Below are 26,215 nucleotides of genomic sequence, written 5' to 3'. Positions count from 1 at the left end.
TAATTTCCTGTTTGATACAGATGCCCTTGCATCAAAAGACAGGCAAAAAAGGAAAGTTATTTTGCTAGATGGCACTGGGGGAAACATACTTCTATCATCTAAAGTAAGTACTTTGCTTCAATCCTTACTTCTAATTGAAAGAAAATGCATTTTCTGTAACTAGTAGGGGAGGCCCTTTAGGAGATTAAGGTTTAAGTTCCTTTCTCTTTCTGCATAGTGGCACTGGAGAACTGTTAGCACAAATGAAGTGCTGCTCAGCTAGGTAATAAATTTTCTGCTTCCTCTAAAGGTTTTTATTTAACTAGCTGGAAACAAATGTGGCTTTTTGTGGTTCATTTTTCATGGTGTTTGGGTTCTTTTGTGAAAAGTGATGCTTTGCAAAGGGACACTTTCAAAGGAAGGGTACACCAAGTATAAGCAGTTAAGACTGATGTCCTCTAGGGCTGTTATGGGAGTTCAACTGGTAAAGTGTTGGGGATTGGCTCTTAACTGCTGTACAGACCAAGTTCTTTCACCCCTTTGAAGAGCCAAGTGTGGTTATGTAACCTGTTTTAAGCTGGAGTCTGCAAATAGAAACTCCTTTAACATAGTGCTGCATTTGAAATCCATGTGTGTAAAGTCTCAGTGCTTGCTTAGAAGCTTCAATAAGCTCATTTTTCTAGGGATGCATTCCTCCTTGCTGCCTTTTGATATGCGTTCTTAAAAGGGCCAAAATGGAGCATTTGTTCTGGTTTTTGGTTTGGGAAAGACATGACTTCACCTCATTATGTGCCAGATACATGAAGAAAGGACAGCATAGGAAAGACTTGTGCATGTGGGACTAGCCCAGGGAGCAGTGTGGCTTGTCAGTTCTTCCCATAGTGATGGGGACTGGCACTCAGTGGCTTGTTTTACATATTGTTAGTTTCTGTTCTGACTTGTAGGTGTTTGCCAATAAAAACAATTCGACCATTCTAATGCCTAACCTTTCCTCTAGCACACATTGTAAGCAGAAAAATGGTATCATTTTGTTCCAGTCTGTGTGTATGCTGAGCATTACTTCTATAGGTAAATACCTGGACTTTGCACTAGTGTCAACAATTTGTGCAGGAAAAATGAAGCTGATTTGAAGGTAAGCCACAGAGTTTCCAGACATGAGATTTGACTGGTGGTAGCTTAGAACAACAAAACACAACTAAACAGTTCTATTGATTTTTTTTTTTTTTTTGCGTTTGAGTGGAAACAGTAATGAAAAAAAGTCATGTGAAGCTTTATTAATAAATGAAGCCTATTTATTACTTCAAGTGTTAATGGTAAAAAAAATTCAGCACAGCTGTTGCATTTAAAAAAGTGAAACTACATTAAGTACTATGTTCCTAGTTCAGTAAACAGATGAACCCGATGTCCTTTAATGACATAATAGTTGAGCATTATACAGTACATCTTATGAAGACCCGTAAATTAAAGAACTACTTTTGAAATTTAGTGATTACAAAAATCCTGCATTCACAGCTTTAGCTTCTTTTTTCTTCCACGCCCATCAGGAGTACCATCCATCTTGCGCTTCTGTGCCTGCAAGGTAAGGCTCTGAGTAAGTTACTGTGACACAAAACGTCTGCCAGGAAGCAATTTGTTTCAAGTCAAAGATGGGGGCTGTAATATGGCAAAGATGCACATCCTCCATGGGATGGCTGCTGGTTTGTGCTCTCAGTACTAGTTCATAGAGGTAACAAATGTAGAGAAGCAAGTAAGGACGTTACAAAGCTTCCTAGTTATGAACTGCTATTTCTAAATACCTGTTGAAATACTCTGTGGCTAGATCTAAGATTTATTAATCCACCCACCCCCCTCCCTCCTTAATTTTGCTGATTTCTGCACAACTGCAAAGTAAAGTTGTGCTTCAAAGCTGTTGATAGAACAGCTCAGGGTGACAACAAATTGAGCAACCCAACTAGGCATAGAAAATGGTGATGTTAAAATAACATCACCTTTATTAAAAAGAGATGTCTGGCAGCACTTTGAATTCAGACAGCAAAGAGCAGTCGGGTGTCTGTGCTGCTTTCCCAAAGCTAGCTCCAGACATCCATTGTCTGACCCACCCTCCTCTTGTCAAGGACAGCAGCAGCAGACAGCAGTCTGCACAGGAATGCCTGTAATCACAGTTGTAGCATTCTCTAAGTGTGATGAGTAGTCCTTATCATGCTTGTCTCTCTCAGTGGTAAACATGTCACTTCTTCATGGATAAAAATTAAGCAGAAGGCCAAGTATGTCTCTGGGTTGTGTTACCAGGGTAAGCCTATAGAGTGTACCAGCCCAGTGACCCGAAAGATGAGTTCATCTGCTTTACCACATGTGAACTGCAATTTAGAAACTGATTTCCTTTCCTTGCCATCCATAACTGTGGTAGCTGCATGAGTGGGAACTTCAGGCAGCCCTTAACACTGCTCTGAGGTTTGTTGTTGCTATTTCTGAATAACTTCAACTCTCCCTTGTCTAGAGAAGCAGAAAAGCAGCCTGTCTTCAAATGTTCCACAGAAATGCCTCTTACCGAAGATGGTTTTGGTCCACGTTTCTTCTTCTCTGCCTTTTCCTTTTCTTCCAGTTCCATGTTTTCTCTTTCAATCAGGGTGATTAAAGTATTGCATCTCCTTTGCAGCTCCTAAATGGTACAATGTATTCACTCATTACATTAGGCAGCCACTTAGTGTGAAAAAGTTATTAGAGTATTAGAAACAGCTGTTAAGTACACATTGTGTGTGTGTATCTTGGCAGAGTGAAAAAAAAAAGCAATATTTTTTGATAGCTTCTTGCTGGCTTTACAGGAGTGGATCTGACTTGGAGATGTTTGCTTTCCAGATGATGTCTGTATTTACTCAAATTTGTGATGATTTTAAAGAATAGTACTGTGGAGTTTTGAGTTTCTCCTCCCGTAAGTCTTTTTAGTTCACTGCATTTTACCATCCACTGCTGCTGTTGCAAAGCCTCTAACGCTGTACTGTAGAGATGCAGATGCCTCACTAGTGCAGAAGCTAGTTAACTGGCCAGTGTGTAACTGCCCTGGCAAAGGCATTCCTGAACAAAAAGCAAGAGCCAAGTACATACCATGGCAGTCCTGGACTTGAGGAACCAGTCAAATCTGAACTGGGGGGAGTTGCGGATGCACTGCCGTAACTCGTCATAGACGTTCTCTTTGTCAAAGCCCAGCTTGTGCAGCATACAGATCAGAAAGCGATCCTCTTCCTCCGTGTAGTTCTTCCCCTTGTTGGTACCATATGAGATCCTTAGCTGGTGGAAGGGGGCTTTGTACCTGCCAATCTAAGCAAAGCAGAGAGGGTCCTGTAATACTAAGTGATAGTTGAGAATTAGCAGGGAACTGATTTATATGAAGAAAGCAATCAATCACATGCGGAAGAAAACTAGACCTTTATCATCTTTGGTGCCAAGACACCACATGGAAGGAACTGTGGGATCTGGATGCTACTTTTACCACCACTGTGGAAGCTGGTAAGTTCTGGTTTAGAAAGGAGGGCTTTGTCTGTAATGTTTTGATCAATGGCAGACTGCAGACCTATCACTGCATTTGAAGCCAGGCAAAATCTGCCAGGCTTCAAAGGGCAGTGAACCTTTTTAACATATAAATCCTTAGGAATGATGGACATCAGAGCAAGAGTAAAGCAGTACAAGAGAATGCAACAGATGGTTCAGCTGCAGTCACACGTTCTTCGTTCCCTGAAGAGGCAGCTAGTCAAACCTGAAGGTAGGAACTCATTGTCTTAATTTCCTACAACTCTGTTCATTACCAAACCTTGGTTGGTGATACAAAAACCTCCTCTGCTTGGTAAGTCTTCCTTTTTACTTGCTTTAAGTGTAAACAGAAAGCATTTTCAGTTACCTGGGACCAAAACCAAAGCTTCAAAAGCAGGTATTGACTAAGAGTTTGTTACACAGCACAAGGACCTGTCTGTCCTGTGATAAAGATGATTGTTACAAACAAGTTATGAAGATAATTAGGTATGGCCTGTCAGCCAGCTAGAGGAAGCAGCTGCTGAGAAAGGTACCAATACCTTGCCCACTGTAATTAAACCAGTAACAGTGGCTGGACAGAGTCCTGCATCTCACCCCACCAGCACAGGGAAATAAAGGAAGCAAAGAGCACAGCAAAGATACCTTTGTATCAAGTGCTTTTTTTATGCTGATTCGTCGCTGAATTCTGGCTTCTCCTCTTTCTATCTGAGCCATGATCTTCTCTATGTCTTGGAGTTCGTTGCATCTTTCCCAGAACACAGCTGAGGAAAGAACAAGCTATTAGCTTATCATGCATCTTGGAAGTCAAGAGCTTTTTTTACCTTAAAAAGAGTCTGTTGGATATTACTTCCTTTTACCAGAACTCACTGCTGTGTGCAACAGGCAGAGTTTACCAGGTAAGGAACCTCTGCATCCTGACAGCCATGTGCTGCAGTATTACAAATGCTGTTTGCAAGGGAGTAGACAGAGGAGGTCTCAGTTTAACTGAAAGCACCTCAGTTAAACTACCTCCTTCTCAAAGAAAATGCTACATAAAATGGAACCTGATGTAACAGCAAGACATTTTTACAGAGGGAAGTGGGAGGGCACCAGAGTAGCCCAAGACGAGCAAGTGCTTACAAGACAAGCACATGTTGCAGCTGCACAGTAGAAAACACTCCTGAGACAGAGGTAAGCAGCCAAGTGGACTTAGGTTAAACACCAATGGCCATTATGTATTCAGTCACAAAACGTTTACTGAACCCGACTCCTGATGAGGTATTAAAGGTATAAAGATTAAAGCAAGCTACTGGTTAGTGAATATAAGGAAAAGCTTGAACTATGCAGGGGCTAAACATGCCCAAATCTAGATCAATAGATCCCAAATCCAGAGCACAATACCTGAAAGTTGCCTAGAGCCCTGTGAGAAATTCTCAGGACTACGGGGTGCCCATGTTCACAGGCAGTTGGGATGAGGAAAGCAGGAAGAGGGTAGGGACTCACAGAGAGGGTGCTTCAACAGTTACCTGAATACTCGATGACTTCCTCTGGAGTTTTTCCTTCTACTTCTCGTGCTATATTCTCAATGTCATCACGGCCCCACTTCTCATTAGCTTTGATGAACTGGTTAAAATCTCTCTTATTCCAGTTAGTGAATCCCTTTAAGCAATCAAAAGGAACATCGCACACAAGTTCAGTATTTGTCTCCCTCCAAATTTGTTTCAATAGATTTTAACTGCCGGTAACACTTCCATCGTGTCAACAGCACTAAACCTGCCTTCTCTGCAGTCAGTAGGAACCCAGCTGCTATACTGCAGTGGCTGTAGTCTCTCCAGCTAAATGCTGCATGAGTAGCACTGCTCCTCTAAATACCTACTAGTTTCAGATCAGTATTCAGCTTATAAAGGAATCCCTCCTAACAATGTTCCCTGAAAAAGAACATGGGGTCACTTTTTAAGTAGGAAAAACCCCTCAAGTGGAATAGGCTCAATGATGGTTTGAGTTTGTCAAAAGGGCCACCAAAGGCCTCACAGATGCCATCAGCTATTTTCCCTGGTCAGCCCTGCTTGAAAGGTTTAAAGTTCTCTTATTGATACTGAGTAAGGATAGAAATAATAAAGCTGAAATTGTAACATTGGCCTGTTTTGGCAGCTGACATAAGCAATAGCTCCTACATTTTGCCAGCCATGTTATGATTTAGCCACAGTTAACTTGATTACACCATTGTAATTTTTAATAGTGAACTCCTCCAGTGCAGCACTACTCACATGAGAGGCCCTGGCCTGTAACCACCCCCCTGCAAAGCAAACCAGGCATCAACCTACTTACACTTATTTCAGTGTACCTGATACCTACTTGCTTAGATACCTGCTCAGCTTATACACTCCTAAACAGAGGGACACCATCTGCTACCAGTCACAGTTTAGATGAAATGAGCAGTCAGCCTGCAGGACTCACTTCCACATGGGAATGATACTTTGGCAGAAGAATTGGCTTTAAAGCAGGTGGGAAGTGACATATTTGCTCTGCAGCTGCCCTGCAAGGTCCCTTGGGTGAGGAAAGAAGTCACAGTCTAGTCAGTGCTAACTTGCGAGCAACTTTGACACTAGGCTAGTTCTCACTCTTCAAGCTTAAATCACACAGATCAGATTCAGTGCAGGCTGAGTACACTAACAGGCTGCATGTTCTTCTGAGGTCACCATGCCCATGACAAATCCCACACTAAACCTCTTAGCCACAACCAGCTGTGTTACCTACAGCATGTGCAGATCAGCAACCAAGAAACATTCCTGTAACATTGTGACACATAAGCAAGCAAGCATCAGCTGATGGCATCTGTGAGACCCTCTAAAACCCAAGCATACCTGGGTTAGAAGCTTCTCTTTTTCTTCTAGCTCTTCATCATTCAGAGGTTCAGCCTCATCAATCTTCAGCTGCTCTTCCTTCTGTGCTTGAGCTGCATTTGGCAAATCAGGATTCCGAGGTACCTGAAAAGTTTGGCATTTTGTCAAATGAGAGCCAATTTTGACACTTAATTGCTAACTGTCATTTTTCTGTCAATTGTTTGTTCAGCTCAACACCATTTGATTTAAATTAGCAGCAGGACAAGTACACACTCTCCCTTCTAGTGCAGGGAACTGCTGCACTGTGAGTTGTTCAATTACCTTGTACCCAATTGTCTTCCTGTAGTAGAGAATCTCTTTCTCCAAGAGTTCAAAGAGGCGGGGAGGAAAGAACTGAAAATCCTGTACGTTTGGCTGCTTTGGAGGCCGCGGTGCCTGCAATACAGACAGAGGTTGTAAATGACTCCTTTTCACACTCAACAGCAGTTTGCTTGTAATAACTGATTTTAGTTTATGAATAAAACTACAGAAACTTTATTTACAAAAATCTACTTTCATAACTGACAAAAAACCCCAAATGGTCACACCATGCAAGAGACAATAAAAGTTAAAGCCTCATGAGAAAAAGAAGAGAAGGTCTTTTGGGAGCAGGAGGCAGGTGGGGAACGAAACCTGCGTGCATCCCCTTGAACAATGGGCAGGTATTCTGACCAGCAATATGGAAATATTCCAGAGGAAAGGAAAATCTACAGCTACTTCTATATAAAATAAAAACCACTGTGGTCTTGAGCTGCTGAAAACATACAAATTTCATCCTGCTTTTAACTTACTTACTTCACCAAAGTTATCTCAAGGCCTCTGGACTTACCTAAATTTAAATTGCCTCCTTATTAAATTGACTTCTACAAGTCAATAGGCCAGTTTTTATGAAGACCAGTTTCCTGACATACAATAGTCTTTCAATAAACAGTTAAATCAGGAAATTGGTCTTCAGAACACCTTTCAAAATAAAGGAGTCACCTCACCTTGGGTGCTTTTGGCTCACTGACCCGAAGAGCCTCTCTGAAGTAAGCATCCACAGCGTAGTTGGCTTTTCTTTCTCGTTTAGGAGGTTCGATCCACTCTGTAAATGCCATCTAGAAAAACAAATCCCACCACCCCAAACACCATTACAGCTAAACTTTGCCAAAGAGTCAGACCAACTCAAAGTTTTATAGAAAACTACATCTACTTAATCAATAAAACCTAGCAACTATTGTAACAGATTTAAACAATGCCTCTTAAACCATTGGATCCTTAGCTGGAAAAGGCCTTCTAGACTGAGTTGAACCATTAACCAGCACTGGCAAGTTCACCACTAAGTTATGTGATAAACAGCATTCAGACCTACAGTCCAGTGCTGTCCCCAGAAAGAAAGGGAAATGTTACCTTCTGTTTTTCCCTGTAGTCTTCCCCTTCAAAATTATACACGCTGGACTCTGTATCCATTGTGAAATTCCTGAGGGAGCTCTCACCCATCTTGGAAAGTTTTTCGTTCATTTCTGCGGTCTTGGCAGGAAAAGAGAGCAAAGAACAGCAGCAGTTTTGAAAGGTGCTTCATTAGACAGCAGGACAAAAACCCAAACATGTTTAACCAACATGAAAACCCTCAATGGCAAAACCTCCATTCTCTCCAGCTTACTATCATGCTAGCACCTAGGGTTGTATCTTGCCATCAAATTTGAGTCTACAAGGTGGGCTTCCATTTCTTTGAACTTTATCTCACCTTCTTTGCACCCCTTTCCAAAATGTGATCAATATCTTCATCTGTAATCTCACTCTCCTTTGAGGCAAACACATGTGTCGCTCCATGTCTAATCATCTGCAGCATTTCATCCTTCCCGAGTTTGTTCAGGTTTTGATCTACCAGTCTTCCTGAAGAGGAAAGCATTGGAGGACAGCATTTAACTCAGGAGCTTCCATGATGGAAGGAACAAAGTACAACTTTTCTCCCCCTCCCATTTCCACATTAAGCCTATGGCCTTTTTTCTCAGTGAAGGAAATTCCAAAAGAAGAAAAAACCCAAACCAACAAAGAAAGCTTAGAAAAAACAAGCCAGCTCTTAGGCAGGCATCACATACATTCACTTCATGAGGTGTGAATAGTGTTCAACAACATTTTGGATGTGAGGTCTTCTGTTGTAAGCATTGTGATGGTGCAGGTTTGCACAATGCCCAGACTAAAGCCTACTGCCTCCTTTTGTCAGAAGTGAAGTTCCTGATTGCAATCAAGGTGACACTGCCATCACTTCTTCACACCCACTATAAAAATGCAAGGCACTTCTTTCTCCAGGTCAGAGAAGTTCAGTGCTTTAAACCCCCCAGATTACATTACAATAGCTCTGCCCATACTCACATGTACATATGTATGGCTAGGGAAGCCAGCAGCAAGTTAGTGAGAAACGGCCAGATCCTACCATGAAACAAATTTCCAAATGGATCGGGCCTTTGCACCAGAGCTCAGCTGAAGCAAAACTACATTCCCATCAGCTCTTAGTAGCTGCTTTCACATAGTTTACAAGTTGTGACCCAAGAAGAGAAGGCCATCACACGCACAAACACACTGCCTCTGGCCACTTGCCTTGCTGAATGACGATGGAATCCAGCCGGAGTTTCATTTCTGCACGCTCCACTATTCTTTCTTCCACTGTGTTGTCTGTGATGAACCTGAACACTCGCACAGTCTTCGTCTGGCCGATCCTGTGCGCTCGATCCTAGGCAAAACACAGCAGCAAAACATTTATCCTGGGTTTCCAGCAGGACTATAGAAAGAGGCTTCAACCCGTGTTGCCACAATGGAACAGCACAGGTCAGTTACATCTTCACAGTCACCCAGCTAACACGACTGCCCGAGGCAGCCACTCTTCCCTGCACTGCCAGTTTTGGGGTGGGTTTTCAATACCATCAACAGTGGTGTCTCTAATGATGTCACACCTAAGCAGTGTATCTGGGTGGTGGTGCTAAATCACAGAGGGAAGAAAGCCTGGATGCTCCTGGCCTTATGTAACATTGAAGTACTTAAGAAATTTTCTGTCCTGACTAAAAGCTGCCTTCCTCAAAATCATTCACTTGTGCCATGGATATTTGAAGACAAGTACAATACCCCACCTCACCTGACTGGCAAATAATTAACCACTGTGATAGTATTCCGAACATAAACCTCTAGTGGTAGCTGGAACTATCTCACTTAAGCTTCCAGACACTATTTCCATCATTCTTTTGAACTAATTGTTACAGGAACACTTGAGAACCCACAGCAACTAACTGAAATAATTAAAAGTTAATTTCCAAAATGTGTCACTGTAAAGCTTCATTTGTCAAACAACAGTGGTGGTTTTTAAAGAGTTCTACTCTCTTATGTGGTCAGCAGCGTTCTTGACGTGTCCCAGGGTTGGTGATGCATGCAAATCTACTTTAAAAAAATTAAAAATGGTTGCTAAAACGAGCTTGCTTCTTACCACCACCATAAAAGCGTAATTCAGCTGTTCTCTTCCACAGTGTCTCTTCCAAAGGGCTTGGGGAAGCCAGTGTAAACACTTCACCTCCATTCCCCACAAAAGTAAAGCTTTACAGTCTGGGGACCACCATACTAGAGTTTTTTTTTAAAAGAAAACCCCAAAGCAGGCTGCTTTCATTCAACAGTACTAAGAGTATTGTAGCATACAGCCTGCATTTCCTACTGCATAGAACACTGTGTACCCCAAGTGTAACTAAGGGTTCCACAAAGTAGAATCTGCTCTGGAACTGACTATCAGGCTTACAAACAATTCCTGTGCTACAACAGGAAAAAAAAATATTTTTGGAAATATTCTGTGAGAAAGTGAAGAAAAAATACAATTTCTGTCTGGATTCTTACCATAGCTTGAAGATCTACTTGTGGATTCCAGTCTGAATCGTACAGAATTACAACATCAGCAGTAGCCAAATTGATGCCAAGACCTCCTGCCCGTGTACTCAACATGAAGACAAACTTTGAGCTACCAGGTTCATTATATGCATTAATAGAGGCCTAAATAAAAAAGGACAGGAACACGGGAGTTGAAGCAGGGGTTTCATGAGTACTGTTTTTCCTTCAATAAAGTACTTGGAATGTTACCTACCTGTCTCTCATCGTGTGGTGTCTGTCCGTCCAGCCTGCAGTATTCGTAATTCCGCCACATACAGTAATCTTCCAAGATATCTAGGACTCTTGTCATCTGACTGAAGATTAAGACTCTTGAACCTGTTTGGGTAAAAAGCTTTATCAGTTTGCACCAAAACTCAAGACTTGGCAAACTCAGCAAGTCTGCATTACCAGAAAGGGAAGGAGAGCAGTTGCATATAGTTTATACAAGGCAGGGCTGCAGCCATTGCTATCACGACAGCTGCGTGGGGCTCAAAGGCTTTCAAGATAACAACAGATGTGACTGGAGTGTGCTAGCCCAAATTCAAGGCTGCTTAGATACTAACTGGCAGGCTCCTGTGCTTGCCTTGGTGTTTACTAGTCTAGCTACTGGCTGCCTTTTTGGTTCTGTTTTCCATTGTACTTAAAAAAATGTTTCCAGACATAACAGAGTAACATAACACAAACATAAAAATATCAAGGAGTATAGAGAGTAAAATTTCAAAGTGTTTGGTTCTGCCTCATAGCAGAAAGAAACCAAGATCAGAAAAAGCACAGTAACCCCAGACAGTTCCTTTTGCAGTCTTACAATGACACATATCACCACAGCTGTGTGCATGATACCTGGCTAGGATACACAGGTTACTTTTCTATTAGCTAAGGCTGAGGGCACAGACTTGGTTTTAACTTCCACCATGTCTCTGCAGTCACCAACTTTCCTCCACTCCTTTACCCAAGTTACTTAAGTGAGCATATTCATTAAAACATCAGTTAGAAGTTTATTTCAGAGTCAAAGCTGCTGTGGTTGACTTTACACTCAAGTCTCCCAGAGCTTTGTCCCTACTATCAAGTAACTTCAAAATAACTGAGTGTTCCCCCATGTTTGTATGCCTTAAAGGATTTGCTGCTCAAAATCACACCCAGCAAGAAAGACCAACGTGTCACAAAGGATTTAATTTTAATGCTACCTGATGACTTTGACTCTGAAATGGTATTTCCGTGGCAAATCAGGAGTGGCTAAAATGCTGTATGATTTGCTTTCAAAGAGCTAAAAAGGCTAAGAAAGAAAACCTAAAGCCCTGACCAGCTGATGTTTCTGTGGTCTCAATTTAGCTGTGATGAAAAAAAGGAGGAAAAAAAATTCAGAGCAGTTCACTATCACAAGCAGCCATGATGGACTTTTGAGCCAATCACTTGACAAATTGGTTGTGTACCTACTATTTAAGACACCGTGCTGGGGGGGACACACAAACTGGTATCATGCTAGAAACCAGCAACGACCTTGGCTACAGCGTGCTGGTTTTTGCTCAGGCCACGTGGCATAAGAAGCACTGACTTGGCTTTTTTTGTTGAACCAAACAGCTCTCAAACAATAGAAGCGTACCTTGTTCTTTCAATTTAGGCAGCAGTTTGTCCAGCACTACCATTTTGCCACTGTTGGTGACCAAATGCATATCTGTTGTGTAGGGTGGCCCAGGCTCTGCTCCATCAAAGAGATAAGGGTGGTTGCAGCACTTTCGCAGCTGCATGAGGATATTCAGCAGTCTCATTTTGTCCAGCTTCCCAGCTGAATTCAGTATGTCTATGTCCTTCATTAAGATTCGGGTATACCTGCATCAAGTCAACAAACTTCGGTGACTCTAAGCCAAAGTTTCAGAGTAAGTATAGTCAAAAGTTCCCCCTGCCCCTCATTTCACCAGGTAACTCTCCCTGATGTGCATGGTTTTGTCATCACAATGTGTCACAAGGAAATAGGTTTGATTTGGGAGGACACCAGAAGGATTTAAACCGGGTCCCACACAAGGATCAAGTGACAAGCAGCACATCCCTTCCGAGCCTTAGCCACAGCACAGTCAGTTACCATTCTCGCTGCATTTTGCTGAGACCCACATAGATTTTAACTTCCTTCTTGGGAGGCAAGCTCTTCTCTACATCAGCTTTAATGCGACGCAGAAGGAACGGACGCAGCACCTGAAAGAGATGTTACCCTTAAAGGTGTTCTGGAGCCCGAGACACTGAGCAGCTCCACAGACAGAGGCAGTGCAGAGATTCTCTAGCATGCATGCACACACCAGACCAGCCGAAAACACAATCCCTACGCACAGGCATAGGGGAGTATACAGGTGCTTTCTTTGGAAGACTCAAAGATTAAGCCAAAAATCATCTCTCGGGTGGTTCTATGCCCCTTGGTTTTGCTGACTAAAATATTTTATCTCTTCATAGCCTGTTGTTTTGATCTAAGCATTTCAGAATCCTTCTATCCCTTCCTAAACAAATTGCTTTTCAAGAAACATGCCACCTGAGCTTCACCAACCTATTCTGAGAGCCTTCCATAGTTTCTAGAATAAGCTGTCCTATATTCTCTAGAACCCAGCTTTGGCAAACGTAGCACTTCCGTGAAAGCAGAAAGACTTACCATATGGAGACGTTCCACCAACTTCTGATCTCCTAGACAGTTGTTTGTATCAAACCATGAGTCAAAGTCCTGTAGCAACAAGATCGGTATATGTAAGAGGTTTCCCTTAGAGGTGCGGTAATAAATACAACTCAAAGCATTCTCTTACACAGCTAATAAACAGAAGAACAAATTATGCTCTTTTGTCTGTTTTTATGGAAAGCTTCATAATGTGCAGAGACTTCAGAAAAAAAAAAAAAGGAAGGACAAAACCTCATAAAATCAATATATGAGTCCTTTTCTGTTGGAAGAGATTCATCCATATGACTCCACTGGACAAATTCCATCTGTAAGAAGCATACTACTGCAGCATTTGATGAGAAATTACAATTAAAATAGTACAATTTTGGTGAAATGCACCACAAAGTTTCCCTTTCTACAGATGTTACAATTGGTCAAAACACTTAAGCATATGCTTCACTTTGGGAAGTCTGTTGCTTTATCTCCCCACTCACAGGGAAGAGATCTTAGATAAACAATACGGCAACTTATAGTTGCATGTAAGATCAAAGTTAGTTGGTTTAGCTATCACAGAGTGCTTAAATCTATTTCAAAACACAGCAGGGATGACCTTTAGGTGGTGATTTTACATCTCTGCTATGCTCACAACAGCCCTTAAAAACAGCTGAGCTGAGCAGCACACTCTGCCCTGCCACCCTTCACACTTCTAGAAACGCTTCTGCCCATCTACTGTTATCAGCGACTGGTACTCCAAAATACACATACTGAGGTCTGCTTTCAAATCTGGAAAACCATCAAAGTGCATTTAATTTAATTAGCAGAAATGAAGGACTTACTTCAGATGAGTTAAAGACATCTGGCAAAAGGAAGTTAAGAAGTGCCCAGAGTTCGTGTAAGTTGTTCTGGAGCGGAGTTCCAGTCAGTAGCAGTCGATTTGTGGTCTTGAATTCTCTCACAATTTCTGATAACTGAAGGACATTGAGCCATGAGCAAACATAACAACGTTAGCACCACCTCTAACCCAGCACACAGATGTGAGTGAAAGCATAAATTACCTTTGATTTTTCATTCTTAATCCTGTGGGCTTCATCTATGACTAGGTATCTCCAGTTAAACTTTTTGAACACAGATTTCTCTTTGATCAGCATTTCGTATGACGTTACACAGACGTCCCACTCTCCAGGCAACAACACATCCCTGACAAAGGCAGCCTGGACAGCAAGGGGACAGCTGGTTATTGAGGCTCTGTCACATCTAAATCACAAAGCACACACTAGTGCTGTTCAAACTGTAAACCAACCTTGCTACTAACTATGAAGGCAACAGAACAGAAAACCACTGTAAAGCTGAAGCTGCCAAAATCCTTGGGGCAGAGCAGGGAAGGGACCTGAGCTCCAGCATCTGGCTTTGGAAACTGGGGATGACTACTACCTACACACAAGATTTTCAGTAACTTAAGTACTAAAACTTAACTACACCTGAATATCAGAACTCAATATTATTTTTTCTGTAGGTTTGCTGTGGTATTTTTTAAGTTTTTAGTTTAGAAAATTGTATGTTTTGAATATAAAAAGCAATCCTGAGCCCAAGGTTAAAAGCAGATACTAACTGGTCAGAATTCAAAATACAAATATGTATAAACATCAAAAGCTTAACTCAGAGAGGTAAGAAATAAATCCTTCCATATGTCAAAGGGTAACTACGGTTGCTACAGATCATAGTCACAGCTGAAGTTTTCTTTGCTGTGCTAAAAAACAGTAGCAAAGAACTGACACTGAAGTAGGAAAGAGAATGAATGACGCACATGAGGCCTTAAGAGTCTGACCAATATTTGCCCTTCATTGGCAAAATTCAAGCCAGGTAAGATCCATTTGATTATCAATTTTATCAACAGCCCACCCTGCCCCCTCAACGTTAAGGTGATAATTGCTTTCAGAAAACAGTTCCTTGGTGACAGACCCCTAAGAGCAGAAAAAAAAATACTTTTTTACAGATGTGTCTACTCAAATGACAACACTTTACATGGAACACTGTTATCCTGATTTAAGATTTACTGGGTTGTGCTGGCCTACACAGTCTGTTGCCTTCACAAAAGGGGGAAAAACCTTTGGTCAAGAAATTCTGAGTGTGAAGTGATGAAACAGTATCTGGGCAGCATACATGTGAATCCTAAGCTGGTTGTATGTTAAATAGGCAGCACTTGCAGCTCTCAACTGCTTAACCACTACCAATCCAAGCAATGTCCTTCCTTGCCAATGAAAAGTAAAGGCAAAGGACAGCAAGATCACATGCTGGGCTTACACAGGAACAACAACATCAGAACTTACTCGCTGGTCTTTGTCACCTATCAAACAAACTGCTCGAAGTGTAGGTACCCATCTCTTGAATTCATTCATCCAGTTGTGTAGAGTGGACTTGGGAACTAACACCATGTGAGGACCAGGAATGTTTCTGTAGTGTTTCATATACCCAAGGAGAGAAATGGTTTGCAGCGTCTTCCCAAGGCCCTGCAAGAGATGTTAATGTGTCAGAATCAAACAAACAAAATCTCTGGAAACACCTTTAAAAACCCAAGAGTGAGCTCCGAGTACCGCACGGAAGACACAGCAGCCTCAAGTGATAAGTGAGATTTACTAAAGAGAGTGCTACTCACAACAGCCATCAAAATCTTCGTTAGAAAAAGCTTTTATAGCTTCCCACATTTAATATAAAAAACACTACGAGTAAGATTTTCAAACCTTCCAATACCTGAAGGAATCCTACAGGGAGGCTCGAGAGGGACTTTTCATAAGAGCATCTGGCAACAGGACAAGGGGGAATGGTTTTAAGCTGGGGGAGAGTAGGTTTAGACTGGATCTTAGGAAGAAGTTCTTCAATACAAGGGTCGTGAGACTCCAAAATAGGTTGCCCAGGGAAGATGAGAATGCCTCTTCCCTGGGGAATTGAAGGCCAGGCTGGATGAGGCCTTGAGCAGCTGAGTCTAGCTGAGAGGAATCCCTGCCCTTGGTGGGGAGGCTGGAGTAGATGATCTCTCAGGTCCCTTCCAGCCTAGGCCATCCTGTGATGATGAAGTTTGAATTTTGCCTTCCCTTTCCAATAAAACACATTCTTAGAGATGCAAGAAAACATTATTTTGTAACATTTTGTTTTGCACTCAGTGTACTCAGGTTATATATTTAGAGGTCAACAGACTTGACAAACTGGATGTTTATGTTTCCTTCAAGTTGAAATAAAGTGAATAAATGAAGAGCCCTTGTAAGGAGGCCATGCCATAACGTCAGTTCTTGTGAGAAGAAAGCCAAACAAGCAGTTGCACGTGTCAAAGAAGAAAATAATTATCAAGCTCGAGAAGTACTTTTTTTAAAGCACTCTGTTCTCTATTCAGCAGAAATACTTAAAACTTTCTATCTTCAGTATATAATTTTAATTAAAATAAAACTGAGGAAGAAATGCAAAACCCAAATCATTTGTATAACTGAAAGAACTCAAAAAGATTATGATTCAAAGACACAGGATTAAAAAAAACCCAAACATACCCCAAGTTATTTTTGCTTCTAAAATTTATCTTTGTCTTCAAAATAACCACATTCTACCTGGGGTGAGATGTGGAGAAGAGTTTACAAGCTGTGTGAAATGCATAAGTAAGTTCAAAAGGGCCCTGAGGATGATCAGAGGGCTGGAGCACCTCTCCTATGGAGACAGAGAGAGTTGGGATTGATCAGTCTGGAGAAGAGAAGGCTCCAAAAAGACCTTATTGTGGCCTTCCAGTATCTTAAGGGGGCCTACAAGAAAGCTGGGGAGGGACATTCCAGAGTGTCAAGTAGTGAAAGGACTAGGGGGAATGGAACAAAAATAGAAGTGGGTAGATTCAAATTGGATGTTAGAAGAAGTTCTTCCCCATGAGGGTGGTCAGACACTGGAACAGGTTGCCCAGGGAGGTGGTGGAAGCCTCATGCCTGGAGGTTTTTGGATATGGCTGTGAGCAACCTGCTCTAGTGTGAGGTGTCCCTGCCCATGGCAGGGAAATTGGAACTAGATGATCCTTGAGGTCCCTTCCAAGCCTGACAATTGTATGATTCTATGATTAGTATTTAAGAATGAATTAAAAAATATTTAATGGTAAATATTTAAATGCCTCAACACCACATGAATTTTGGAATGCTACAAATCCAAGGACTTCAAGCTTCCCAGTCATTTTTGTTAAAACAAGCCTGATCTGCTTAGAAATGTACTCAGAAAAAAAATAATCCTCGATTCATAAACACGTATGCTAAAGAAAATTCTTATCTATGTCAAAATTAAACATGGTATTGGACAACAATTTAAAGTCATTTGGCTCTAATTTATCCTGAAGAAGTTTTTATTAGACAGAAAATAAATTACCAGGAGGTATGAGAAATATAATATACTGAAAGATAATTAGGTTTTTGTTTTTCCTTATCTGTTCCTCACAAAACCCAGACATAACTAAAATCATTTACAGAACAAAGTCACATCTTCCCGTCAAACAGATACAATTTCTTCTGCATTCATCCCTTCTCCTTCAAGATAAAAAGAATAAAAACAGGAGCACCCTGGCCAGTGCTGACTGAAATGCCCATGGTCACACAGAATCATAGAATGGTTTGGGTTGGAAGGGACCTCCAAAGGTCATCTAGTCCAACCACCCTTCAGTCAGCAGTGAAATCCTCCACTAGATCAGGTTGCTCAGAGCATCACTGAGCCTGACCTTGAATATCTACAGGGATGGGGCCTCAACCACCTCCCTGGCAAACTGTTCCAGTGTTCCACCACCCTCATGGTAAAGAACTTGTTCCTAACAGCCAACCTAAATCTGTTCTCATAGGAGAGGTGCTCCAGTCCTTGAATCAAGTCACGGTGTGAAAGAAATTTCAACACAGCCCTCCAAGGTTGACAGGCCACAAAATTCCCCACTGGTCTAGCTCTGGTTGCTGAGACCAGTCCATACAGGACACTGGCACCCTGCCGCCTGCATCTTACCCTAACAACACAGCCAATGTTCTTGCATTTGTTGCTCTTTTCATACAAAACACTCTCCTCATAAGGGCAGCCTGAGAATACTGTACCAAAAGAGTTGCAATTTAGACAACAGAGGATGCATCCTTCTATAGAATGATTTCCCTTTACTAAATTTTGTTTTTCTAAAGCTTGCCAGATTCCCTTTTCATATTCCCTATTTCTAGAACTGCCTGCACAGTTTATTTGCATTAAGATACCTGTGACACTTTTAACATTAGTGACTTAGAACAGTAGAGAAGAGTAAGATTCGACAAGTTATTATTTATGCTGTTAACCCCCCGATATGTACAGCTGAACTAAAACTGTATCATCCTGCACGTGTTCACAAGTCTCCATAACCATGGACTCTGTGCATACCATTTCATCTGCCAGGATGCCATTGATGCCGTTTTCATACAGTGAGATGAGCCAGTTCAATCCTCGGACCTGATAATCCCGCAGCTTTCCCCATTTCACATCTAAAAGACAAGAAAGAATAGACTAAAACATCTGTGAAAAACTACCAAAGAACTTCATTATCCTTGGCCTGCTAATTGTCACAGATCATCCAAGCTACAGAACAAACCCAAGGAGTACATTTCATGCGGTAAATTCCAAGGACAACTCTCACTGGAGACAGTGACATGTTAATTGTTTCTGCAAGCTGCTTTGTCTTCTGCAGGAATCCAAAACATCTAGAAATTCCAACTCTATACACATCCTCCAACCCAGAACAAAGCAAATCACTAGAATAACAGAGCACTGAATTCTCTGTGAAACAACTGGAAGCTGTTAGGTCCTGTGAGCTGTATCGGAAGACAGGTTACACATGCAAAAATTGCAGGTGACAGATCTAAACCAGACAGCTCTCTCCTAGTAACTGAAGCAGAGCAACTGGATTTCCAAAGGACAAGATTCACTGGACCATCTTCCTAGCCTGCCTTAAAAATAAACAGTTCCTTGGCCATACATTTTCTCCCATCAGATCAGTACTGGATTAATTTTCTCCTTTTGCCCCCTGTCCTTGGAAAGGATGAAAATAAACTAAATTTTAAACAACATTCTGAAGGAAAAGAACAGGGCAGGGGGGGAAACCCCAACCAACCAACACCCCCAAAAACCCCAAGGAATAGGAAACACACATGATGGAGATTCTTCAAATCGAGTGCAGACGTTAGTGGTCTTGGAGCTTTCTGTTAACAGCTCCTCATCTTCCTCTTGCTCTGTTCTACGATGGCGGTAGCTGAAGAAGTGCAAGAAAGAAGTTAGTTTCCAGCTGAACTGAAAAGACATGAAACTACCATTTGCAGTACACAACACAAACACCCAAAGAAGCTTCTAGCAAGAGTCTCTAAAAGAACTTGTTTAGCTCATCAACTGAAATGCTGCTTTTTAACTCTTTAGAGCAACTAGCTTCTTAATAAAGTGACCATGTTGTTGGCAGGCTCAATTAGAGCAAAGTGCCTAGAGAAGGATGAATTGTGTGCTGCTCTTGAACTACAGGGCATCAAATGGCACAGGATCTGCTAGACAGTTTGTGGCCATAAAACCTGCAATGAAGGCAATCCAAATTTCTAGACTTCTCATTGTTAAGCTGCCTGTAACACACAGTATACTGACGCCCTCCACGACCCCTTACCACTTACAGCCACGAATGCTCCTGTCAGAATATTTTAAATCATGATAACGGTTTACCACTAACACAAAATTCTTTTAACTCTTAGAACTCTTAAACAGCCCTCAACTTAGAGGTGGGCAGCTGCAAACCAGCACAATTACAGAGCATAAACTACACACTGATAAAGGACAAAAGACCAGCAAGTTTAACTTACGCTTCTAAAGCACAATACAATCCATAACTACAGTACAAGCTGGCCTACATGTCATCACTCACTCGCCAACTGACAGTAAGTTCTGTTTCTCATCCTTCTTTATTCTTGGACGTCCAGGCTTCATTTTCAAAGGTGAAGTTGGAGTTTTCTGAGCAGCAGGCTGAATGAAATGAGCAAACAGCTCAGTCTGCTTCAACAGATACTCAAATCTGTTTGCTCTGTCTGTTTGCTGTTGACAAGGAAAAAGAAGTGAAACAAGTGTGAGACATTACAGTATACATTCATTCAAAAAGCTAACAAATGCTTTTTCAATAATATCATTTCACGTTTCTTTATATACACAGCTACAATAACAAAGAAGAGATCATTAACAACAATATGTTAAGGCTGGCTTTTATCAATAAGATCAAAGTTGCTTTACAGCCCTGTGCCAATACTGAAACTTTGGCACAAAGACTGCAGGAGTGTCACTAGACAAAACCACAGCCCCTTAACAACCTTCTCCTATTAAAACTGATAGTCCCACTCATAGAAATTTACCCCCACCCAGGGGATGCACAGGAACCTTCAATGAACTTGTTCATCTCACCAGCCTGGCAGCAACTATTTTTCTACCACATTAGTTTCCTGCCTGCTCAGTGAGATACACCACCTCACTGTGGTGTCAGATAAACAGAAGAGCTGGCATGAACAGGGGCAGACGAGCCCACAGCTAGAAGCCAAAACAGCCATTTCAGCAGCAGAGACCTCTTAGATATGCTCAGCCTAACTGGTCAGACTGCCCGCTTTGATACAAGTTGCTGCTTCTGCTGTGCAAAAGAGATTACATTAGTGTCTAAAAGGTTCAGCTCCTTTGAGACAGGTTCCATTTGGAACCAACACACCTTCCCAAAGGCACATCACACCTTTACAAAGACGACTAAGGGAGAAAACAGCTCCAAGCTTAACTGCAACCACTCTGACAGTCTGCCAGCTGTCACACCATAACCTAGTATTTAGCAACTCACAGCTACAGGAAGTCAGTTTTCTTAGTAAAAAGGAACACATGTTCCAGACTTCTGCAAGACCAATGCCAGCTCTGTAAGTGTTCTCTTGTTTAAAGCAAGAAGCTCCTGCACTACAGAAAAGACAGGAGGTTAGAAAAGAAGGAGACCAAGAAAGAAATCCTGTACATACCACAGAAGGGTCAGACTAACTATAATCTGAGCTTAGCTAATACAGCTACAATCCACATCCACTGAATTAAAGTCTTCCTGTCTATTCTTCACATTTTTTTTCCTGTTTACTTCACAACAGTTTCCGAAGTTCAAACCAGGTAAGATACATCTGACCCTTACTTGAGATACAGACTGTAGTGCAAACATTTCCTCCTTCTAAAATTTGAGTGCCAAATCTTCTCCAAGTTCTAGCACTGCACACATCCCCTCAACCACTTGTTTTGTTGCACTTAAGGATATTCTTTTAAAGACACTAACAAACATTACCTGTGTCTTTTAGACAGGACACAGACAAAACAGTCTGTACTCTGCAACTATGAGCTATCCTACCAAGAACTTTCATTGTTTTCTTTTCCACTGCATCTCCTGACTATTACAACACCAAAATACAATCCTCTTTCAATCATGCCTGTCTGGAGCTCAGAAGAGACAACTCCAAGTTCACTTTCTTTAGTTTCCCAGGAAGCATCACAAGAAATTAGCAGAAGATTGGGTTCTTTTCAATGACAAGAAGAAGCAACACAGGAAGCAGCAAATTCTAAGAACCAGTTTCACTTTCCTATGAAGAAATTCCACATGCAGGCACAGAAATTACAAATAGGAATGAAGGAAACCAGGGAAGAACAGAGAAAGAAAACGTAATGAGACGGTGAAGAGTAGACAGCTCCATCTCTTACATTCAGGATGTTATAAAAACAACAAAACAAAACATTGTCTCCTATCTAACCCATGAAGCACAGAATCTCCCATCTTCAAAAACTCAAGGTCTCTAAATAGATCTTCATGAAGAACAAATTAAACTTCAAGTAAAGCTAACAAAATTCCTTTCAGTCTAGAAGGACTGAAAAGATAGACTGCTTAGGACAAGTAGTGTCTGAGCCTTGGCTTTCTGCAGCTTTCCCTCAGAACTGCTACACCTGCAGTTTAAAAATAAGTTTGGAATAATTTTCCTGTATTCAATAGTGATATAGAGGTCCTATACTTCAACTGATTCCATATACTGAAAAGGCAAAGCAGCACTTATCTAAATACTTGTGGATGCTTTCCTAGAGAATATCTCAATTTCCAGGTAAGGAAGTGAATGCTTCATAACTGCCCTTGCCTACCAGAAGGACAACTCTACAGGTAACTTCAAAAGCAGCTTGGCAATTTTTCTTACGTTGTTTCTTCTAAGACACTTGACTATCTCCCACTATAACATTATTCTGAATTTACAGCACATCAAAAGCTGCTAGACTATATTTCCTAGAAACAGCAAAACACATTAGCAGTTATTCCCCAAAAAAAAACTGCAATGGAAACAGAGGAACAGCAGAAGACCAGTGAAGAAAATGTTAAAAAGGAGAAGGGCTTAAGGTTTTTCTTCTGGATATTTGGGTTCAAGTTACTTAAGTATTTTTGAGTAACTAGACAGTTTTATTAATCCCATTTAAGAGATCTCAAACAGGCACAAAACTCTATTTTAAGCAATCACATAAGTACTGGATAGCAGTATACAGACCCCTATATTACATACCATTTTTTCTTCATACGTAGGATCTGCTTCCTGCATTTCCTTTTGTTTTCCTGGTGATGCATCATCAAAAGATTCCTGAGATAAAAAAGAATTAGAAAGAAGTTATTTTCTGAACAAGGGAAGACACCCACATAAAGCAGAATCTGCTTGTTTCAAATTACTCTCTGTCCACATCAGATGGCACAGCCGCCTTTGCTGCTTTGATATAGTCATCTTTCTATTACTTACTGTAAAATTACCTGGAGATGGATCAAAGACCCCTGCCACAGCGAGCAGGACAGAGATAAATCTCTCTAAACCGATTTAGCTTCATCATTAAAGCATCACATCAAGGTGAATGAGAGAGGCTGCTGTGGTCCAGCAGCTCAGCTCTGTGACAGAACTAGCCCCGGTCCCAAAGCAAGAGCAGTTTCAAGGGGCTTCATCTTTTCCAGATTCGCCCAATCTCTCATCATTCTGCATCAAGGGACAAGTCTCAGTAGGAACTGGATTACAGTTTTGTCCTGGAAGCAGAATAGGCATTTAGAGAGACTGCATTTCTGCCCTATTCAGCTTACTAAACCAGGTAATTGTTGTTATCACCAACGGTACCACTACGAACAGAAAAACAAGCTGATGGAAGAGGGCAGTCCTCCCTCATCCCCTGCCTGCCAAATCCCTGACCAACTGCCTTCAATTATTCTTTCAGACCAGGACATTTTTACCCTTGTCTCTCCTGTCATTAGGTTAACCCTTTCACCACCATCTTCCACATACAATTTCATCTGTTCTTAAAACCCGAAACAATGGGATCCTTCCCTGGTAAACCATGCTAAGGCAGTACAGTAGAAAATAATTCTTGAAAGTGAGAAAAGAAAAAGAGATGCCTTTGAAATCATTCCTGACCATTTGTTTACTTGAGCCAAGAATTCAGCTGAACTCAATCTTTACTGGCCAGAGTAGAACAAAGGAACAGGAAAGTAAGAAACAACATGGAACAAAGGCAGGCAAAGCACGGGATGTTTGTGGGCGGGCGTTTCCTCACAAAGCTCTGGCAGGTAAGGCGTGTGGAAACAGAAGAATCCTAACACAAACGTATCACTGAGCAGTCAAAACATAAAAGAACCGAGTGTAAAAAGTTAAGTAAAGACCTTCTCAGCTCACATCCGAACCTTCTTGCTCATCTCCCACTGGATTTAACCAGCACCCACCAAGTAGCGACCACAAGCACGGGACTGTCTGAACTTCTGTACAAAATCCACGTTCCACCTGAAATGCCTAACACGAGAACCACAGAAACGCAGCAGCACACCATCTGATCTTGTCACGTGCAATAAAGATGACAAAACCTTGCAGGGTAGTTGGGCAGCTAGAAATGCAATCTCTCCGATGGTTAGGACTATCAATAAGCCAGCTTAACTGAAGTGTCACTACATAGAAACCCCTTCCCTGTACAAAAAGGAACTAACTCGGCAAGCCCAGAGAAAGCCCTTGCATGCGGGTGCCTCAAGAACGTGCCTTTAACTGTCTCCACATGCTCAGCACCAGCCTGGAATTGCCCTATTTTTGCAGGTTCGAGCAGGATTTATTACCCACAGTGCTTTGGCCAGTTGCTCATCCGAAAAATATGGCATTTGTAAATTTATTTAGATCAAGTAGGCTGGACTGTACTGCATGACTCAGAGTACAAAACACCCAGTGCTGGAAGCAGGACCAACCAGTTTCCTCCTATCATTAAAGAAACAAAGCTGCGATAAAATTAGCATCTCCAGGCAATCACTCGAACCCCTTGAAATTTCTGGAAAATTTCTACAAGCAGCACCTGTTGCCAAAAACCACGCTCAAACAACTCTCCATCCCCGGAAAAAGAAAAAAAAAAGAAAAGTTTTGGGTGAGTTCAGATGACAGAAAACGCTTTTTAGAACACAGACTTGCTCATCGCTGAAGCAGGAAGCACAAATGATGGGAAGGCTCTCAAGAAAGGAAGGGCAGAAAAGCCACTCACAAGCGGGTAACGAACCTAGTGAGATCTTTCGTATGTGGGGAGTGAAGGAAGACGGCGATGCCCCTCAACCCCTGCCCTCCTGTGACCCCGGCTTCAAAGACGATCAAAACGAAGTAACCACCGACAAGTTCCCCTCTTCCCTGGTCCCCGCGGCAGCAGCCGGCACCCGGGACCCGTGGGGGTCGCGGACGACGGCAAGAGGAAGCGAAGGAATGAAGCTCCCCCCTCCCCCCAATCTCACACTCTCCCCAACGGCAGCCGCCCCCGGGCCGTTTCCCGGCCCCGCGCTCTCTCTCCCGCCGGGGCCCGGCAGCGCCCCAGAGGCGCCGTCGCGAACGGCCCGGCCCCGCGCCCGCCCCCGCCCGCCTCTCCATTGTCTCCCGCGGCCCCACGCGGCCCGGGGACGCCCCACCAGCACGTCCCTCATGGCGGGCACCTGCCACCGCGCAGCCGCCCGCCGCGGCGACCCCGGGACCCGTCGCCGAGCCCCAAGGAACCTGGGAAGAGTGATGGGGAGTGGGTTCCCATCGCGGGGAAAAGCGCCTGACCTCCATCCCGCCGTCGCCTCCGACCGGCCCGGCGGCAGACGAGGAAGCTGTCCCGGCGGCCTCGCTGCTGTTGGCGCCTGGTGCTTGCTGCGGCGCGGACAGCTCGTCCGGCTGCGACGGTGGCAGCGGCTGCTGCCCGGCAGACATGATCCCCGCCGCAGACAATGCTCCGCCGGGACCCGGGCCCGCGCCCGGCTGGCTGCGCGCTGACGGGACGGGAGGGCCGCTCGGCGGGAAGAGGCCGAAGAGGCTCCGTGGAAGCGGCGCGCCGAACCCGGTGCGCGGCCGCCGGCGGAGGCCCGTCCCTACTGCCGCCCCGGCTTTCCCGGCGGGAGCCCACCAACCAGGAACCGAGCCGGCTCCCCGATCTCGCGAGAAGGCCCACGGCCGGCGTGCGGCGCGGCGGTAGCCACCGACTGAGGCTGCGCGGCCGCCGCCTGGGCCCTGACTGGAGATGGCCTCGCAACGCCCGCTCGCGACGTCACTGCGCGCCCCGCCGAGCGCGCGGCAGCGCAACGGCCGGCGGCGGGGCGGTGTCGCGCCGCGCGCCCCGGGGAGGCTCGGGCCCGTCCAGGGCCGCGAGCCGGGGCCTCGCGCGGGGCACGGAGGAGGTTGGGGTAGGGACTGCTACAGGAATCGAGCCCTGGAACCTTCTAGAGAGGGGGAGTGGGCGGCCCCAGCGCTTGTGCCCGGAGCCCGCCCCAAGCCTCGCTCCCCTCCTGGCACCTGTGCGGGCTTGTTGGAGCAGCAGTGTTGTGTAATTAAAGCAGGTGGCCGCAATGTGGCTAAAAGTAGCATTACTAGCAAGGCAGCGTCGTTGAAAGTTGGTGCAGGTTGCTGCACAGGTTTTAATGGTTGAACACAACAGGTGGGCTGAAGTTAGCATCACAACACTGCCACCCCACACCCTAAGTCCAAGCATTCTCTAACTTCCAAGTCTGGTGCTAAACTGTATCCCTCAGCAAGACATCTGCGTGACTTCTAAATGCCTCCAGGGATGGGAATTCAACCCCCTTCCCTGGAGAACCAGTCTTTGAGAACCCTTTCAGTGAAGAATTTTCTTAAAGAAGGTGAGGGAATTTGTATTCTCAGTGTGCTCTTCAAAATAACATGCAAGGAGACCACCACTGCTATTGAGAGAACAAAGCTCCAGGGACACCAGGAAAAAACAAAAACACCCCCCCCTCCAAAAAAACCCAAAACCCCACCAAACAAAA

At 43.3% G+C, this 26,215-nt stretch overlaps 1 protein-coding gene across 1 annotated transcript; it reads right to left on the bottom strand.

Moving 5' to 3' along the window:
- Positions 1 to 1,315: 1,315 nt before the first annotated feature.
- SMARCA5 (SWI/SNF related, matrix associated, actin dependent regulator of chromatin, subfamily a, member 5) lies at positions 1,316 to 25,145 on the bottom strand. The gene is made up of 24 exons (XM_054392364.1): positions 24,999 to 25,145; positions 22,467 to 22,541; positions 19,796 to 19,962; positions 19,044 to 19,144; positions 18,280 to 18,380; positions 15,210 to 15,389; positions 13,938 to 14,093; positions 13,719 to 13,850; positions 12,883 to 12,951; positions 12,328 to 12,437; positions 11,851 to 12,077; positions 10,465 to 10,586; positions 10,221 to 10,373; positions 8,942 to 9,078; positions 8,092 to 8,236; positions 7,755 to 7,874; positions 7,352 to 7,462; positions 6,648 to 6,761; positions 6,348 to 6,470; positions 5,010 to 5,142; positions 4,147 to 4,265; positions 3,082 to 3,294; positions 2,528 to 2,638; positions 1,316 to 1,551 (listed from the first exon to the last, which is right to left on the bottom strand). Exons 1-24 carry the CDS (start codon positions 25,143 to 25,145, stop codon positions 1,486 to 1,488), a joined length of 3,132 nt encoding a protein of 1,043 aa, XP_054248339.1. The 3' UTR covers positions 1,316 to 1,485.
- Between the last annotated feature and the right edge of the window lie 1,070 nt (positions 25,146 to 26,215).

The sequence above is a fragment of the Indicator indicator genome, chromosome 25 (assembly GCF_027791375.1).
Source record: "Indicator indicator isolate 239-I01 chromosome 25, UM_Iind_1.1, whole genome shotgun sequence".
In the NCBI taxonomy this organism is placed as follows: domain Eukaryota; kingdom Metazoa; phylum Chordata; class Aves; order Piciformes; family Indicatoridae; genus Indicator; species Indicator indicator.
This window is presented reverse-complemented; position numbering and strand designations above follow the sequence as displayed.

Bases quoted from the DNA above. Each gene is read 5' to 3' on its own strand.
- SMARCA5 (XM_054392364.1), bottom strand. From the start codon at position 25,145: ATGTCTGCCGGGCAGCAGCCGCTGCCACCGTCGCAGCCGGACGAGCTG. The intron at 22,542-24,998 runs GTCAGGCGCTTT...TTTTTATCTCAG, and splicing joins GAGGCGACGGCGGGATGGAG to GAATCTTTTGATGATGCATC. The intron at 7,463-7,754 runs GTAACATTTCCC...TTGTTTTTCTAG, and splicing joins ACTACAGGGAAAAACAGAAG to ATGGCATTTACAGAGTGGAT.